This window comes from Cibotium barometz, chromosome 26, assembly GCF_041138505.1.
Source record: "Cibotium barometz isolate CiBa-2024 chromosome 26, ASM4113850v1, whole genome shotgun sequence".
NCBI lineage: Eukaryota > Viridiplantae > Streptophyta > Polypodiopsida > Cyatheales > Cibotiaceae > Cibotium > Cibotium barometz.
This window is the reverse complement of record NC_141071.1, coordinates 14,601,031-14,619,349: the sequence shown is the minus strand read 5'-3', so window position 1 is coordinate 14,619,349 and position 18,319 is coordinate 14,601,031. Positions and strand designations below refer to the sequence as shown.

At 39.3% G+C, this 18,319-nt stretch overlaps 1 protein-coding gene across 3 annotated transcripts; it reads left to right on the top strand.

The window, feature by feature from the left end:
* The first annotated feature begins 12,821 nt into the window (after positions 1-12,821).
* LOC147623702 (eukaryotic translation initiation factor 3 subunit F-like) lies at positions 12,822-17,570 on the top strand. Of its 3 annotated transcripts, none has more exons than XM_086820300.1 (7): positions 12,822-12,990; positions 13,895-14,165; positions 16,114-16,193; positions 16,281-16,510; positions 16,602-16,723; positions 16,817-16,930; positions 17,077-17,570. In XM_086820300.1, exons 2-7 carry the CDS (start codon positions 13,947-13,949, stop codon positions 17,164-17,166), a joined length of 855 nt encoding a protein of 284 aa, XP_086676426.1. In that variant the 5' UTR covers positions 12,822-12,990; positions 13,895-13,946; the 3' UTR covers positions 17,167-17,570. The 3 variants fall into 3 exon arrangements, with proteins under 3 accessions (XP_086676426.1, XP_086676428.1, XP_086676427.1); XM_086820302.1 differs by lacking the exon at positions 12,822-12,990 and adding an exon at positions 13,051-13,598; XM_086820301.1 differs by lacking the exon at positions 12,822-12,990 and adding an exon at positions 13,077-13,305.
* The last annotated feature ends 749 nt before the right edge of the window (positions 17,571-18,319 follow it).

The window sequence follows — 18,319 nt, the reverse complement described above, 5'->3', positions numbered from 1 at the left end:
AGATAGGATTCATGTGATCTATAGTGTCTATGCATTACTAGAAATCAAGAGTAACATATGCAAGCAATGAGAGTGGCACAACCCCCCCCCCCAAGCCCACGAGTAGATAGATAGGATCCATGTGATCTATAGTGTCTATGCATTACTAGAATCCATGTGATCTATAGTGTCTATGAGAGTGGCACAACCCCCCCCCCCAAGCCCACGAGTAGATAGTAGATAGATAGGATCCATGTGATCTATAGTGTCTATGCATTACTAGAAATCAAGAGTAACATATGCAAGCAATGAGAGTGGCACAACCCCCCTAGGACAATTCACACATATTGCACAGAAGATGATGTCCACATAGATAGGATTCATGTGATCTATAGTGTCTGCATTACTAGAAATCAAGAGTAACATATGCAAGCAATGAGAGTGGCACAACCCCCCCAAGCCCACGAGTAGATACGTACCTATATGTATATCTACATTGGCAAACCACTTTGGGTGCCTAGCACTACAACAATGTGACTCAAACAACGGCAAGCTATGTCTCAGACATGTCTATGGGCTACCATACTGACATTTAAACGTTAGTAAGCAACGCCCAGACACACTTCTACAAGTGTGGGCTCACTGGACACCTCTAAAACACATATTAATACAAGTTGACTTTATTGGGTGGTGTTCACTTGGTAACATTGAACTATGTTCACTTTACCCTGTCTATCTAAAACATTAAATCCTTCCCTTGATTTGGTTAAGTAACTCTGTACTCATGGATATACTCTTTTTGAGTTGGAATATCCGAAGGAGCCACTTACTATGAAATGCTCATTAGATTGACCTTAAACCTTTGGCACTACGGAACAAAGATTGGGGCATTCCAACACTAAAGCATTGTCAAATGATATCCAGTCAACACCTATGTCAATCTCTAAAGTCTATGGTTCAGCATCATAATATAAGTCTTGCTAGGTAGTAGCCAAATTGAAAGTTTAGGGCTTTATCTAGAATATCAAGCACCTAAGGTTGTGACTTCCATAGAATTTGAGCTCGTTGGAACCTCACACACAATACTAGTAAGAATAAACTAACATTTTTTGCTTCAATAAATTTATCACCCCCATTTGACTCAAGGTCAAGGGTCCTAAGTAGTCCATCTTAGTACATAACCTAAGAGACTTGTCTGATTGCTTCGGATCAGTGCTCACTCTTCTTCATAGAAACCCTTGGCTAATCACTATGGATCAACACTCTTTTCTAATGAGGAAGGTAATGATTGCTAGAAAGTGTGCACGCGCACAACAAGCCATGCCTGATAATAGAACGATTAAGTTAATTGTTGGGTACTCCGCACCAGCATCAAGATCGAGATTTGAGTATAATCATTCCAGAATAACCGCAAATTTTACGTGGTTTTCCTTTGATCTCTCCAGAACAGCTCCCAGCCTTGAGTTTAATTTTTAATCACCTTGTTATGTGCTAAACTCAATATCCATGTCACGAGACCCCTCTGATCACTTTGAGTCAGTACCCCTTTTAGACATAGTAGACTACGGCCGTAACCACCAATGGTTAGCAAAGTCTATCAATAACGTAGATCATCCGAACATAATCTACATAGATTCTACATAGTGACTATGCACCAAGAAAACAAAATCCAAGAAAGTGAACTTTTACATGTTTTCCTTAGTGTCCCATACCACCAAGGTCATAAGAGCTTACGTAGAACATTTTATGTCCCATACAATCAAATGATTATGAAAACTAATGTGACACAAAAAGTGAACCTTCTTTCTTTTGGTTGGATGATTCCACATCCCCAAAACCCTTCTGATGAAAAATATCACCATTTTTATAAGGCACAATTTATTTTAGCCATGTGCACCGTTTAGGAGATTTAAAGTATAATCTCAAAATTTTACATACTCACTCTAGAGCATGCCAGTAGAATTAATCTGATAAATCTTGAGTGAAGTGTAACCCAACCACTTGAATGGCAAATTTTATGGAGTTACAAGATGAAAACGAGAAAATTCACAACTAATATTTCCCAAGATGACATAACATGTCATATACACTCTCAATTTATCAAAAAAATGGAACATATCCCATTCCACATAAAATGAAGTAGCTAGGTATTCAAATGTAAACATGATGAATAACAAACAATAAATGCCTTAATACCTAGAATCTATTGGTTCTGAGCGCAGGATTCATACAAACCCTATAGTTTAAGATCGCCACATGAATCTTTATAGCTACCCTATACATCTTTACAATGAAAGATTTATCTCACATTGGCATGTTAGAACCCACACACAAGGGCATGTGTCTCTACGAACCATGCACAAGGACTTGCATCTCACGAACCAAGCAAATAACACTTCAGCTGATGTTAAATAACACAACACTATGGTTGTTAAACACCCAGCGATGCTTTGTTTAATTTTCTCTCACTTTACCTTGTGGTGAACCTTCTTAATTAAAAGCAAAGTAGGTTTTTTGATGGGCTAAGTAGTCTAATACAGGACTTTCAAAACTAAGTAACCAAAACATAAAAATGCATGGAATTACCACCTAAATATGGTAACCTCATGGACTAGTAAAAAGACAGTTTTATTAGCCTAGTTTGTTTCAGGACGTCCAAACTTATGTGCTGAAATGCAGTAAGTGCCAGGTCAATAAACATGAACGTCTTAAGGTTAGAGGACTACTCCATCCGCTGTGGAGATTTCTCAAGGGAAATGGGAAAGCATTTCCATGGATTTCATTACCGGTTTACCCACAAGACGAGTCGAGGGAATGACTCGGTGTGGGTGGTAGTGGATAGGTTAACTAAAATGGCAAAGTTTATTGCCACGAAGAAAACTGTAAAAATGCCAGAGTTGGCAAAACTCTTTATTGAACATCTCTACAAGCTATATGGCCTGCGCAGATATAGTGTCGGATAGAGATAGAAAGTTCAAAGTCATTTTTGTGACAATCTAGCCGTATAATTCCCCTAGCTTGTGACTATCAAATGGAACCAAATTAGACTTAGGCACAATTCCTCGACCAATAAATACTTTTTTTTTGGCCAAACTTTGAAAATAAACTTGCAATAATCAAGAGACCAAAGATGCATTGGGTTGTGTCCACCATCAACTCAACTACGAAAACTATGTTTGTGTGTGCCCACATCAATGGCCCATCTCTACACGGATAACCCCGTGTTCCTCCCAAGACCATTCGGCAAATTTAAAGTACCACTACGGGCACTTGAATATTTGCAACTTTGTACAAACTGTAGACCAACATCGTGAGTTGTAGGGGCAAATGTATGTTTTACATGCATGCCCAATGCCCATATGGATACACAATCACATTTGTACGATAGTGGCAAAAAAATTAATAGCAACTACATGGCCATGAATTGAGAATCTTATGGGACGTAAGTGTCTGAAGAAACATGCCATCAAATGCTTTTGCAATTCTACCATGGCTAGCTTCCATGATCTGCTTGATGGCTAGCTGCCTACTCTATGGAAGGGCTGCACTGTTGGGTGAATCCCTTGCTTTAGAATTGTTTTTCTTACTAAGGCATGGCTACCTGAAGCTTTGGGGAGCTAGGACCACTTGATCACCTTAATCCTTAGCTTAGCATTGCACTGCTCTAGGTGCAATGCTTGCTCTCTCTCTCTCTCTCTCTCTCTCTCTCTCTCTCTCTCTCTCTCTCTCTCTCTCTCTCTCTCTCTCTCTCTCTCGTGCACACCCAGATTCAGCTTTTTTTGTTTAGTACTTTTTCATTTTGTTGGGATGACAGAGGATACCCCATACAGGTACTCCGATTTGTCTCATAGGCCGAGTTCGGTCTTTTGGAAGACGTTAATAAAATCTTTCTTTCTTTCTTTCTTTCTCTCTCGTGCGAGCTATTGCAATTTACAAACACACAATATGTGTGCTCTACTATTTGCTTTTTTTACAAAGCCAGCGCTAATGGTGCTCTGCTATTTGCTTGTTTTACAAAGCCAGCGCTAATGGTGCTCTTATAACGCACAAACACACAAAATAGATATAAACTCCCTAAAATTACTCTTCCTCTAAGGTCACACAGAGATACTCTCGTTGTTGCAAAGCAAAGAGAAAAATGAGAGAGAAAGATAATCATAAAAAATTAAGATAAGGCTTATCTCTTTCCAAGCGCGGTCACACGCGAAGAAGCAAGAGAGAGGGATGACGGATCGAAGCACCGCTTTGGTATGCCGTGGAGATGCCGTCCACCATAACTGTGTGGGCAAGGAGCTCTAGTAACCACCTAGCCATAGAGAGGAGTGTGGATAACACCACACTCCCAAAGCACTTATAGGGGCCTGCCCGCCCATAAGCCTGCCCAAGTGCTACAACTTGGGTGCCTTCACCCCTAAACCCTAATTGCACCCATTGACTGTACTCCGGCGTTCGGGCTCCGCAACCAATTGAGCTCCCATGTATGCCATTAAACGGATTATGTGACATTGTTAAATATGAAGTACAATCAAGAAATCTTTCCATATGGATCAAGTATAAATTGCATATATTAATATTTATATTAATATATGCAATTATTTATTTAGAGAATGAGTTTATTTGCTAATGTTATTGTTATTTATTTAGAGAATGAGTTTATTTGCTAATATTGTTATTTATTTAGAGAATGAGTTTATTTGCTAATGTTTGTTTTGGAAATATAGTTGGACATTTCAATAGTTCCTTATATTATTATCGCTCTATGTCAAATCTAGAACTACATTATAATTTTGTAAATATATTCGTAAAATTTTTAGTGTTATTATAGTAGGCACTACTTTTTAGTGTTATTATAGTCAGTACTTCTTTGTTTATGTTCAAAAAGTTTTGCAATCGAAGAAAAGGATATTTGAATCCTTCTCCTCTTTGTGTTTCCATTTGGGATCATTAGCATATAAAGTTCTCTTGTTATTAAAACTACTTTACTATGCAAACACTACTCAAGTAGTGTTTGCAAGTTACCCTAGTTTACAAGCAAAATTTACAAGTAGAACATAGGGAGAAGGCCAAGGCCCAAGTTACCAATAGATTGAAAGAAGGCCATTAAGCTCTGCAGGTTCTACAAGGCAAGTTAAGCAAGTCTTAGCATAAGCTAGAGTCTGGAAAGATAAATAATCTATATGTTTACAGGAAACTTCAATTAGCTCACTTAACTTAGTCTTTGCCTAGGCATGTAGAGAGCAAAATCTAAAACTCGTCAGGCATATTAAATGCAACCACCTTTATCTCTAACAACCCATGGAGAAAATTGATCTAGCACACATCTTACTTCTCTAGAGTTTTCTTACAACCTAGGAGCTAGAGCTAGGATTTCAATAAAGGGTTTGATCAACACCTTCACTAGGAATTAGGGTTTCTCCATTATGATAACTTTTGCTACACACGATACTTCAAAACCCTTGAGCCTTGCAACTTAGCACACATAAAGTCACTCATTTAAAGCAACAATATTCCTAGCATAACAAAAATGCAAGTATTGACAATGTGAATAAATGAAAATTTTACAAATAGAAATTTGTGATGTATGGGAATTAAAATATAAAATAAGGCCCAATTTCTTTACCCTATATGACAACAATAGCTCATTTTAATTAGGCTTAAAAGCAAATGCATATTTTTTTGTAATTATGAACTACAAACTTTGTGATGCATGGATGGTGCATGGGAATTAAAAATATAAAGTAAGGTTCTGATTATGTTTTCCCAATTTATTTACCTTCTTGACAACAATAGCTCATTCATTAATGCATTTCTTTAGTATCTTATCAAGTGTTTGTGTAACAACATTATCAAACTTTTTTAAATATGAAGTACAATAGAAATCTTTCCATATGGATCAAGTATAAATTACATATCAATATTTGCTTTCGATACATTTTTATTCATTTATTGACCGAGTTTTTATAAATATTTGTTATTCATTTATTGAGTGAGTTTGTATAAATATTCGTTGTTCATTTATTTACGTATCATTATTATTATTCGTTTATTAAATAACAGCGAGTTTGTATAAATATTTTCTATTCATTTATTGAGTGAGTTTGTCTAAATATTTGGTATTCATTTATTTGCATATCAATATTGTTATTTATTTATTGAGCGAGTCTATATAAATATATTTGTTAATGTTTGTTTTGGAAATATAGTTGGATGTTTTAGTAGTTCCTTATATTATTATCGAATTTTATTTTTCATTGGATTTGTAGTTGTTTTATAAATTACTCATGTGATTCATATGTAAAATTTTAGTGTTATTATAGTAGGCACTACTTTGTTAAATGTTCAAAAGTTTCTCATTGGGAGTAAAGGATCTTTGAATCCATGTATTCCCTTTCTCCTCTTTGTGAAACGGGAAACCTCAGACCTCAAGAAGCATGCTGAATAGAAAATATAGATGTGAGAGAGAAACACCAGATTGGGTCCCAACTGCCCTCCCCAAAAAGCATCCCTGCTTGAGTATTTATATATTTTATTACTTCAAAAATAGGCTACATGGCTATTTTAGCCCTTACTTGCTCCACAAGCTTTTCTTTTACAAAAAATTGATAATAAAATATCAAAAAAATCTCTCTCGTGATAGTCCTCCCAGTTGAGAAGACAACCATCCTCGGTTGTAAATATCAGCACACACAAGTGATTAAACACATTAATCGTTTCCACACTGGATTCACTCACAATGTCTACACACATGTTGCATGTGTCTTAGAGTTGATCGGATTCACTCACAATCAAACTCCCACATTGGATTCACTCACAATGTCTTCATAAGTGTCGCACGTATTCACAGAGTTAACCAAACTCACACCACACGTCTCACACGTGTCACACCTGGTTGGATTCACTCACAAACAACTTGGGGCATCCTCTAAAGAATTAATCATATTCTTATACCGCACTTGGGTCACCCTCTCAAGAATTAATCAGATTCACTCTTACAATTATTTAATCACACTTGGGTCAACCAAGATAACCAAGAGTCAGGATAGAATATCCATCAAACAGATAGAATCCCCCTCAACACTTGATTGTGATAAGTTCACATATAAATATCACTAAGTATTCGACACAGACATGTAAAAGAGACATTGTATCAAGGACTTCTATGCATGATAAATTCTAGTGTCCCGTACCACCAGAAATTATCCCACACAAATCTAGAGATAAGTATGCATCAGAATACTTCACACATGATTAATCTCGTGTCCCATACTACAAGACTAATACATAGTGAAAATTTCATAAAGTATAGTTCAAGTTGGAAGGGCTAGTTCCTCCAAGAAGTTCTACTTTGGATGAATAAGAACTCTTCTTAAAATTTACAAAAATTCTTAAATAAAATTTATTGTAAAGATAATCAAATGAAATGAATATGTTACTTCACAAACTTTAAATTAAAACAAGACTAAGAGGTTTTAAAACGGTTTAAATAAATAAGTCTAAATCTATATAATTAGCTTAATGTCAAACGAGATGATGATGAAAAGATTAATTTGCAGTTGAAGTTAAAATAAGCTTGAATATGAAACTTGACAATGCAAAAGTAAGAAGGTCTTACCTTGATGTATTGTTGGCTAACAAAATAAAAAAGTAAAGAGAAATAGAGAATTTAAAACAATTCGTCAATAACTGAAATTGTAATTATTTGGTAAAGACGAGGACTTATCATGCTGCGTAAGTCAAACTGATAATTGTTGAAAACTCAACACGACACCATGGCAGAGATAATCGGTATAACATGCATATCATGCTTACACCACACATAACAACATGCCTACCCTCACGCACAAACTCAAGTTTATAAACTAGTTAAGTGAAATAACCAGATGGCCTAGAATAACGTTGGCCTTGAGTTAGGTGCATAATCTGAAAATTTATCCTAGTCGTGAATCCATGCATATCTATTGGCACGTCTAAGGTCATTAAATCCAAACAATTTTGGACATGATCTTATAACAATAATCGCCTATTTTCTTTCTTTCTCTCTTCTTACTTTTCTTCTTCTTCTTTTTTTCTCCTTCTCCTTCTCTCTTCTCTTCTTCTCCTTTTTCTTCTTCTTCTTCTTTTCCTGCTTCTCTCTCTCTCTCTCCTCCTCCTCCTCCTCCTCCTCCTTCTTCTTCTCTCTCTCTCTCTCTCTCTCTCTCTCTCTCTCTCTCTCTCTCTCTCCTCCTCTTCTTCTTCCTCTTTCCTCCTCTCCTTCTTCTTCTTCTTCTTCTTCTTCTCTCTCCTCTTCTTCTCCTCCTCCTTCTTTTTCCTCTTTCCTCTGTGGCTCACTACGCGTTGCCACACAAGTGTCTTTTATCCCACATATTGTGATCAAGACCTGCCAAATAGGATACAAGGGGGAGATGATGTGCTTGTTTTTACGGTGTCTCTTGAGGAGACACCCGCACTACGGGGTTGGCCGGCGTGTTGTTAGCATCGCCTGTCGTCTCGTCGATTACTGTTGGTGTTGTGTCTGGCATTGTATATGTCGAGGTTTGTTGCCATCGTAGTTATGTAGTTGTTGCCGTGTTCTATCACAATGCGGCCTAGTTGGTCAGTGTGCCAATCCGCCGGTCACTCTATTGCCGTTGTTTGTCCGATGGGCCGTCTTGTGCTCTGACATGCTACTGTTCGCGCTGGGTTTCTTGGGCTTTGTGCCACCATTTCTCACCTTCACAAAGAGGACTTGTTGGTCCCGGGCCTTGGTCTCGGGCCGTCTGAGTGTCCCATACACACACATCTTTGTGATGGAGGAGCATAGCCAAAGCTCTGATACCACTGATACCTTCACAAAGAGGACTTGTTAGTCCCGGGCCGTCTGAGTGTCCCATACACACACATCTTTGTGATGGAGGAGCATAGCCAAAGCTCTGATACCACTGAAACAGGAAACCACAAACCTCAGGAAGCATGCTGAATATAAAATACTGACACAAGAGAAACACCAAATTGGGTCCCAATTCTCCCCCCCTCCAAGCGTGTTACTCAAGCATCCCTGCTTGAGTATTTATATATTTTATTACATCAAAAATAGGTTACATATGGTTATTTTAGCCCTTGCTTGCTCCTTAAGCTTTTCTTTTACAAATAATTGGTAATAAAATATCCCAAAAATCTCACTCCCGTGATACTTTGTGTTTCCATTTGGAGTCCCACCACATAATTAGCATATAAATTTCTCTTGTTATTAAAACTACTTTACTATAAAAGCTTTTACATAACTATTGTAAACACTACTCAAATAGTGTTTACAAACTACATAAGTTTACAAGCAGAACATAGAGAGAAGGCCATTGCCCAAGTTACCAATAGATTAAAAGAAGGCCATTAAGCTCTAGAGGTTCTACAAGGCAAGTTAAGCAAGCCTTGGCATAAGCTAGAGTTTGGCAAGGCAAAGAATCCATATAGTGAACTTCAATTGGCTCACTTAACTTAGTCTTTGCCTAGGCATGTAGAGAGAAAAATCTAAAGCTTGTTCGACATATCAAATGCAACCACCTTTATATCTAACAACCCAACAAGACAACTAATCTAGCACACATGCTACCTCTCTAGAGTTTTCTTACATGCTAGGAACTAGAGCTAAGATTTTAATAGAACTAGGGTTTAATCTAGAGTTTCAATTTCACATGTAAAGTCAGCCATTTAAAGCAATAATATTCCTAGCATAGCAGAAAAGCAAGTGCATGCAATGTGAAGAGTTTTTTTACAAACAAAAAACGTAGATTCTAGACAAGAGACCCAAGGTAAGAAGTAATTAATTCTAACCAAACAAGCGATAAGATGTTAGAAGAAGCAAACCCCCTCTATTGATGTGAGGTTCACACCTTCCAACACCCCCCACAAATTGAGCATGGAGAGGAGTGGCCCAAGGTCACCCATGCTAGTCTTTAATACCATGTCAAAAAAGGCTATGCAACCACCTCAACAATTATATGTAAGCAACCATCCCACCAAGAAGTGTCCCACTCTACCTAACTACCCCTCCCTATGTGAAACATTTAGCTCATGGGGAGCGTAGACGTGAGGGCACCACATGACTACATATGTCCTTTCACCTTCCATGTCCACATGTAGGACAAACTAGCACCTACTTCACACTCTACCAAATCCCCTCCACCTGCACCTTTTATTCCATTTGTGTTGAAGATGTGGACAATGAAAGGGCAAAAGTAGCCATGTAGCAAGACAATTGAAGTGCAAGAAAAAAAAAAACGTTCTTACAAACCAACCAAAATAAAGATAATGCTCAAAAGTAATAGGGGTTTCTCTCTAAAGATTGAAGAAATGTGGGGTTATAACAAGAAAACTAGTATTGGACCCGCGCATTGCTGCAGTGAGACCAAGGTTCCAGAAAAGAACCGATTCCCTCTCTATAGCCATCTTTCTCTCTCACTCCTCTCTCTCTCTCTCTCTCTCTCTCTCTCTCTCTCTCCACACACACACACACACACACACACACACACACTCATCTAGGGTAAATCTCTTATTATTGGTGTGAACGGGTAGGGTATGGTTTCACACAAACACCTAAAAGTAGGGTATTATTCACACACGTACAACTACCTAAATTATATCTCTAACACCTTGCATGCGATTTCTTCCCGCCTGAGATTCATTCAGGATACAGACTTGCTGACGGGCAGAACTGGGATCCTAATCTTAACATAGGACGCCCTAATTCCTTATGCACACATATTGTGTGATTATTGAGGATATAGGGTTACGTATAATTTACTTATGGAACCGATCCATGATGTATGGCAATATGGTTTAATAGCGGCTTACTGCAATGATACTGTCTAAATGGCATTTTGATGTTTTACTTTCATACGGCTTTACATGGATGTTTGCATATACTATTGATGATGTAGCTGCTATTCTAATATGACAAAATGGATGCTTTTATGGGTTATAACACCACAAATGCTCATAACACGACATTTTCAGATCTTAATACTGCCTTTGATGGGCATGCACGCCTCATGGTCTCTTTTCTGAATTTTTCCTAGTAGGATACAAATATGACAATCATTTGTCTAAATCATTTGTTTATGAGTTTGGGTATTCTGTTGAGATACACGAAATTTTGAAATCAATGCTAGTTTCTACTTACATGACAGGAGATAGATTGAATATCTACTAGGTTATTGGGATTACTATAAGGCCAATTGTCTTGATAGTATCTGAAAGCCAACTATCTTCCATACTTATAGATGGAGATAGGGTTTGATCCCTTTACTTAGGGATGATATTAGGGTAACAATCCTAATACATAGAAAGGGACTATATCCCATCACCGCATAAATCATAAGATATTTTGGGTGACATCTGTAACACGTGGTAGATCCTATGACACCTGCAAGACACACACGAACTAACTCTTTGTTGGTCTGTTTGGATGGATGCGGGTAACATGATCTACTCTCTCAAAATATTTTGTGGTCTTTGCTCTACTTCAAATATTTTTAGCAAATGGAGCCATGGACTCCAATTATTTGTAACATGATTATTGTATACAAATATGTTGTTATATAATCATGTTTAATGTTTTCACTAGTTAAGTTGGATAAGGTTCTTGGATTTTTCTAAATGCTAATATAGAAGACCAAACACACACACACATGCGCGCGCACGCATGCATGCACACTCCCTCTCTATCCTCACACTCTCCCACACATAGAAGCTCTCTCTCTCTCTCTCTCTCTTACACTCGTACGCGCACACACACACACTCTCTCTCTCTCTCTCACACACACACACACACACACACACACACACACACACACACATTGGTCAGATGAGCCAAGGTCCAGGCTTTACTAGGTTTGATGTTGTTTGCTACAACAAATTCTAGGGTTTCATTCTCTTCCAAATTGGCAGTGCTGTCCCCTAATTTGAAATGATTGGTCTGAGAAGGTGCAAATACACTGACTCGCTTCTTCTGTTTCTCTACCATGAAGGCTGCAGGCTGATCACCGATCTCCCCTAGCCGAACACTGGGATGCCTTTTCCGTTTTGCACCAAGATGGTTTCTAAAGAGCTTGCCGTTGGCCGGCTTCTCAGCTATGGCGTCTTGATCCGATTCTCTCTAAGCATTCCAAGCTGTTTTGTTCCACATTACAGCAACTTTCAAGAAATCCAATTTCCTTTTTGGAAGGCTGATCAAGAGGAGATCAAAACTATAGCTTCCACAGCCATCGCTTCCCCTTGCCACCACTGAAAGTTCCCACTCTTCTGAAAGATGACGAATCGAATGAAAGCAAAACAAATTCTTATAGAAACAATGGTGCTGACCTCGCCACATGAACTCTATTCGGGCTCGTTGTGAGATAACTGGAATGCCATGGACTGATGAGGAGGAGAGCAGGCGCGCTGGAGAGCTACAAATCCAAAACCCTAACGGAGGTGCGGAGGGAGGTTGTGTTGTGTGCTTGCTTTGGTAATAGTGCATCTGGGGGAAAACTCATCTTTGCATCTGGGGGAAAACTCATCTTTGGGCTAGTAGCACCCATCCTCTTGTCTGCAGCTGCCCTTCCATTAACTCTCCCATGCAAAATGGCGGAGAGACCTTGGTGCAGCGGAAATCAAAAGTGCACTTGCACGGAAGGGGAGTGGAAGGGTCTAGTGCGGAGAAGGTAAGAGCGCCGTCTCACCTCCCTCCACAATTTTAGCAGCGCAACGCAAGCAATCGTGTCTGCGTCTGCGCTCAAATATTTTCCTTGCTCTCCAGCTTGCCACGTTGCAAAAATTATGTCTCTCAATAATATGTAGTAGAAGATAGATAAAGGCAATTCCAAATTTCAACGATTTTTTGAATTTCAACCCGGAAAAATACCTGGGGCGGAAAGCAGACAAAGACCCGGATGCCAGTATGAAAGCGCCAACAGTCTACACATTCAAAACCCTAGCAACGCGTACCTCTCTTTCACCCTCCCTCTCTGCAAGCAGCCATCAAAACACGCACCGCGTGTAAGTGCGCTTTATTTGCATACTTTAATGTCTTGCTGCGAAATCGTTCAATTCTCTGTTTGCTCGAACAAGTAGAATTTTTGTGTTTAGGGTTTCAAAGCTAGCAGTGTAGGGTTACGGATCGTGCAGTTCCAGCTGATCAGGGTTACCTGCAGATTAGGGTCAAAAGGACGATGCAGTTCCAGAAGATTAAGTTTAACACGATTATGCAGGTTTACCAGTTTAGGGTTAACGATTTGTTTGGCAGACTTGGGTTTAGAGGATCGTGCAGTGTAGGATTTCCAGTATCATGCAGGTCCAGCAGTAAAGGATCAGGCAGGTTCATGTCAGGGTTTAAAGGTTTAGTGTAGATGTTGACCTTCCTGAAACTTGCCCATTCTAAGTGATTTTACTCTCTCTACTTTTAGGGCAAAAAAAGAAATTTGAAGTGTAAGTGCACTTGGAAATACTCAGCACACCCCGCCATCTACATATCAGAAACCAAATACCCTTATCAAGTGGGCTAGCTCTTGTTAATCTTAGCTGTTTGTTATTCGCTGTTCTCTGTGATCTCAAAAACCAGGTGCCAAGCTCACGTTTGTAGATCATATCATGAAGACCCACATGCAGTTATAAACTCTGTGTCCTTGTATTTTTGGAAACGTTAACATTGTGTACAGACATACATCCACACAATTAGTTGTCTATCGCATACATACATCTACACAGAAAATGCTCAGAATCTTTGTAATTAAAAATTGTATGTATCTGTATGTCTACGCACAAGTTACATACATACATACATATATGTACATGCCAATGCATAATAAAATAGTTGGAAGTTCTTTGTATATAGTTCACAGACGTATTAAGAAAGATGAAACATTCACGCTGCCAACTGATTCAAATCATGTATATTTTACAGGTCTTAATATACGGCCTTAAAGACAATCCGTTTTTGTCAAACATTGGGAATCATGCCTATGGGAAGCACGATATTGCAGTTGGTTTCCGGTCCTACTGGCACAGTGGCCAAACTCCACCCTACGGTACTTTTCAACATCTGTGACTCCTACATTAGGCGGAATGATCAAACAGAACGGGTCATTGGCACTTTGTTGGGCTCTGTATCTTCTGATGGCACAGTTGATATCCGCAATTCCTATGCTGTGCCTCACAATGAATCTTCTGAACAGGTATTTTGGAACATATTGTTGTGTTTTGGGGTGCTTGTCTTGTGGTTTTTGATACTAATTTTTTGCTGTTGGTTATCTATTGAACGACTGACAATTTGTTTTAGTACAATGCACACCCTTTTATGTGGGACCTAAATGTTTGGATTCGACCCTTCAAAAGCCTTTTGTCAGCCCTATCAAGTAGCTAATTTGTCAAGAAGATGTAGTCAAAGGGGTAGTTTCTCTGGAATAGCCAAAGGGTTAGTAGCTGTGGCTGGGGACGTGCCACCATGAGAGGAGGTGGTTCTATTTTTCCCACCCCCTAGAAAAAGATCCTTCTATTAGTTATTGAAAGAACAACCACGAAGGGCTAAAGACAGCCTTGTGTATAGTGCAGGAATCAAGTAATCAAAGGAGGGGACAGAGACGCTTCTCCTCCTGTTGGCACTCTCTGAGGAGAAGGCTATCTCATAGGAGGGGGGCGGTGGGGGGGAACAACCACACAGGTGGTCTCTAATGCCAAGTTGGGTCACCACCTCTATCAGTGAGAAAAGGGCTAGGGAGCCTCAAGAAAGCTTCCCGCCGCTTCTGCATGCAGTCAGTTCCACACTGCAACTTCCCCCACTGGCCGTGGAGGGCATGTATGATATCGAGCCCAATTCTCCTGATAGACTCAGTTGGCGGAGTGTGGGTACCCTCAATGGCTTCGCTCGCCATATGTGCTAGGCTGCAATGCTACTGCAAATCTCCCATCTCTAGCATGAGCCAATCATGTTTTGGTTTTGAAGAGCTCACAAATCACTTATTTTTCATGTCCTAGCAGAGGGATCGTAATGGGTTTTTTATTTCATAATCACTTGCTTCTTACTTATTTGGTAGCTATAGATATGCAATCTAATGAAGTGAAGTCATAAGCTTGATGGAACTTGCAGGGCTTCTAGATGCAGTTCATTAATCACCATTTATTGGTTAGTCTTTGTTTTAGCATTGTGGCTGGGTTCACAAGAAGAAGAGATGTCCCGCTAAAGTTTCTTACAGATGCCTGTAACCTCTTTGTAACGTAATGCATGTAGAAAGTACAGCATCACAGAAATTTCAAGTGTTTGTCTTTCAATGATACATTTGAATATTTAGATTTTTTTTTGTCTGTATGGTCATGAGAATGGAAGCACCTCCTTCAAGGTCAACTAAGTATCAGGTATCATTGGCCTCATTCGGACTTGATCTTGTGGCTGAAGAATCAATTGTGTCCATGTGAGAGTTATGCGGTTTTGTTGTCACGTGCTTATGGCCCCAGAAAAAAACTTCCTTGTAGACCTCGGACACTCTAGATGCAGCAGAATTGCTTACCTTGAGGTTTTGTGTGCAACATTGACACTGCCCCCCACTGCCTGACGATACAAGTGAAGAAAAACTAATGAAAGAGTTACGCTTGCAGGCACAATTTCAGCTACAGCAACTCAGAGCTTAGATTATTCTTCTGAAAGAAACCCTTCAAGGATTCAGGGAAGTCTCACTGTGAGATAATGACAACTGCATAATGTGTAGTCCCCCCCTAGATTGGCTGCACAACCTAGAATCTAATAGGTTCCTAAGTCCAGTAACTTATGGAAGTACAGAAAGTTTTGTAAACAAAGCTTATTAAAACAAATCAAAACCCCTTTGGAGCGAAATTGGCAAGACACTTCTTAATGACAGTCAAGGCTTGCAGATTTCATTCCTAATTATTGGTCCATATAAACTGCAGTGGAAACTTAGTGAGCCTGCTTCCATGTTTGACCTCTAAGGACTCCAATATTACAGCGTTGGGGGTTCTAAAGTCACAAGTAAGCTGCTGGTGAATTTCTGTGTAAAGTTTTATGAGGGATTGTTTGTGTGTGTGTTTGTGAGAGAGAGAGAGACACAGAGAGAGAGAGAGAGAGAGAGAGAGAGAGAGAGAGAGAGAGAGAGATTCTTAATGTGTGAGCAGGTTGCGGTGGATATAGAGTATCATAGGTCAATGTTTGAACTGCATCAGCGAGTGAATCCCAAGGAAGTGATAGTTGGCTGGTAAGGGTTGTTTTGTTCAGGTATCAAAGAGGCTATATTTTCTTCCCTTTTTAAAACTGTATTCATGCCCCTTCTCCTTGTAAACAGGTACTCTACAAGTGCCGGAGTGAGTGTCAGTGATGCTTTGATTCAAGATTTCTATGCGAGGGAAGCAGCAAATCCTGTCTATTTGACAGTGGATACCACATTTCAAGATGAAACCGCAAGTATCAGGGCATATGTGTCCACCACACTTACACTCGGAGAGCGTCAACTTGCAGCTCAATTCCATGAAATTCAACTTGATCTTCGAATGGTGGAGGCAGAAAGGGTTGGATGTACGAGAATTTATGTTGTACAAAATATCTTTCTAAACGGAGGCTTCTCTTGCTAAAATTCAACTTATGACCTTTTGTGCTCTGGTGGCAGTTGATGTTTTGAAGAAAACGATTGTGGAGAAACTCCCAGATGACCTGGAGGCGTTAGAGACATCCATGGGCCGGCTGCAGAGCATGATTGACACAGTTTTTAAATATGTTGAGGATGTAGTTGTAAGTGTTTAATCTTTAACTGAACTAGTATTTCCTTTCTTGAAGTATCATGCACATGTTTGAGCTCAATATTTCTGAGCGTCATCTCTTCAGGAGGGCCGAACTCCACCAGACAATGTAGTAGGGAGATACCTTGCGGATACGATAGCATCCATACCTAAGATTTCTCCGGATGCCTTTGATAAGCTTTTCAATGACAGTATACAGGTATCTTTTCTTGTTTTGGTTGTAACCAGCATTGAATCACACAGGATTCTAAATTGTGCTGAGTAGCATGTTGACACTGGTTGTGATGGAATTTAAGTTTTTTGGTTCGCCTGTGCTGACGTCACCACCGTTCTGATGATGTCCAGGATCTTCTATTGGTACTTTACCTGGCCAATTTGACAAGAACGCAGCTATCTTTAGCGAAGAAGCTGAATTCTGCAGCTCAAATCTTCTAAATCCCATAAATAGGGCTGTTTTTCTTTCATCTTTTCAAAAACTTACAGAGTAATGATATTTGGCATGTGGGGATGAGCTCGATGTATGAAGGGCAGCTATGGGCAGCTCAATGTATGAAGGGCAGCTATTGGCCAGAGTCTGTTTGCATGCATTTAATGCTCTACCCACTCGGACCTTCATTGCCAGGCCTCCAATCTGAGTGTGTTTTGCATGAAAATGTCTAAACGCTTAGCCAGCATGAAGCTGCTGTAGCAAGAACTTTATTGTTGTACTTGTGACGCAGCCAGTGTGATGAATTATGGCTAAGAGTAACTAACAGTAATGAGAATTGTGAATGCCATCCAAAACAAATTGAAGGTGGGTGCATGCACATTGTCGTTAAATCATCAATAAGTTTGTGCAGTTAAATCAGCTATGAGAATTGTGAATGGGATCCCAGAACAAATGAAATGTGTGCATGCTTTTGTGATGAATATTGCAGTTAAATTATCAATAGCTTAAAAGGAAACTTGGGCTTGTTAACGTAACTCTCGACATCCAAGCAGGGACTGGCTCAGCTTGATTTCTGGAATGAGGTTTGCTGGAAATATTTTTGAACTTTTTAACTCTTCGTACCATAGATGAATTCAGAAGAGGGTGGTTATGACTGTAGGCTTGACCTTAAGGTTAATGAAAGATACCTACCAATATCTTACATTGTTAACTAATGTGTAGTTCTAATGCATAGGTGGTCTCTTTATAGGCCTTGACTAATTCAGAAGGGGGTTATGATTCCCTTGGTAATTTTGTGATTTTGTAATTTCACTCATGGCATTACAGTGTCAAGGTTAAAGCATTCTGTGCCTTTTTCTTTATATGGGTTAAAACGTATATAGCATGGCTGGCATAACTTTGAGTTGAATTGATTTGTCCTGGTAGATATAGTGCTAGCCTGCTGTACTCTGCTTATCTGTTTTCCTTTTAGCTCAGCTAAACTTTTAGAGAGATTATCCATGTTCACATTAAAAGGCTGTAATTTCCTTGTTGTTAAGTGATGGGCATATATTTGTATGGCTAAATCGAGGACTGTCTTAGATTTTGCCCATAGTTGTGCTTGTAAATTTAAGACCAATCTGGTCTGTTTTTCAAGTGGAAAGTGCTTACTTGTACATC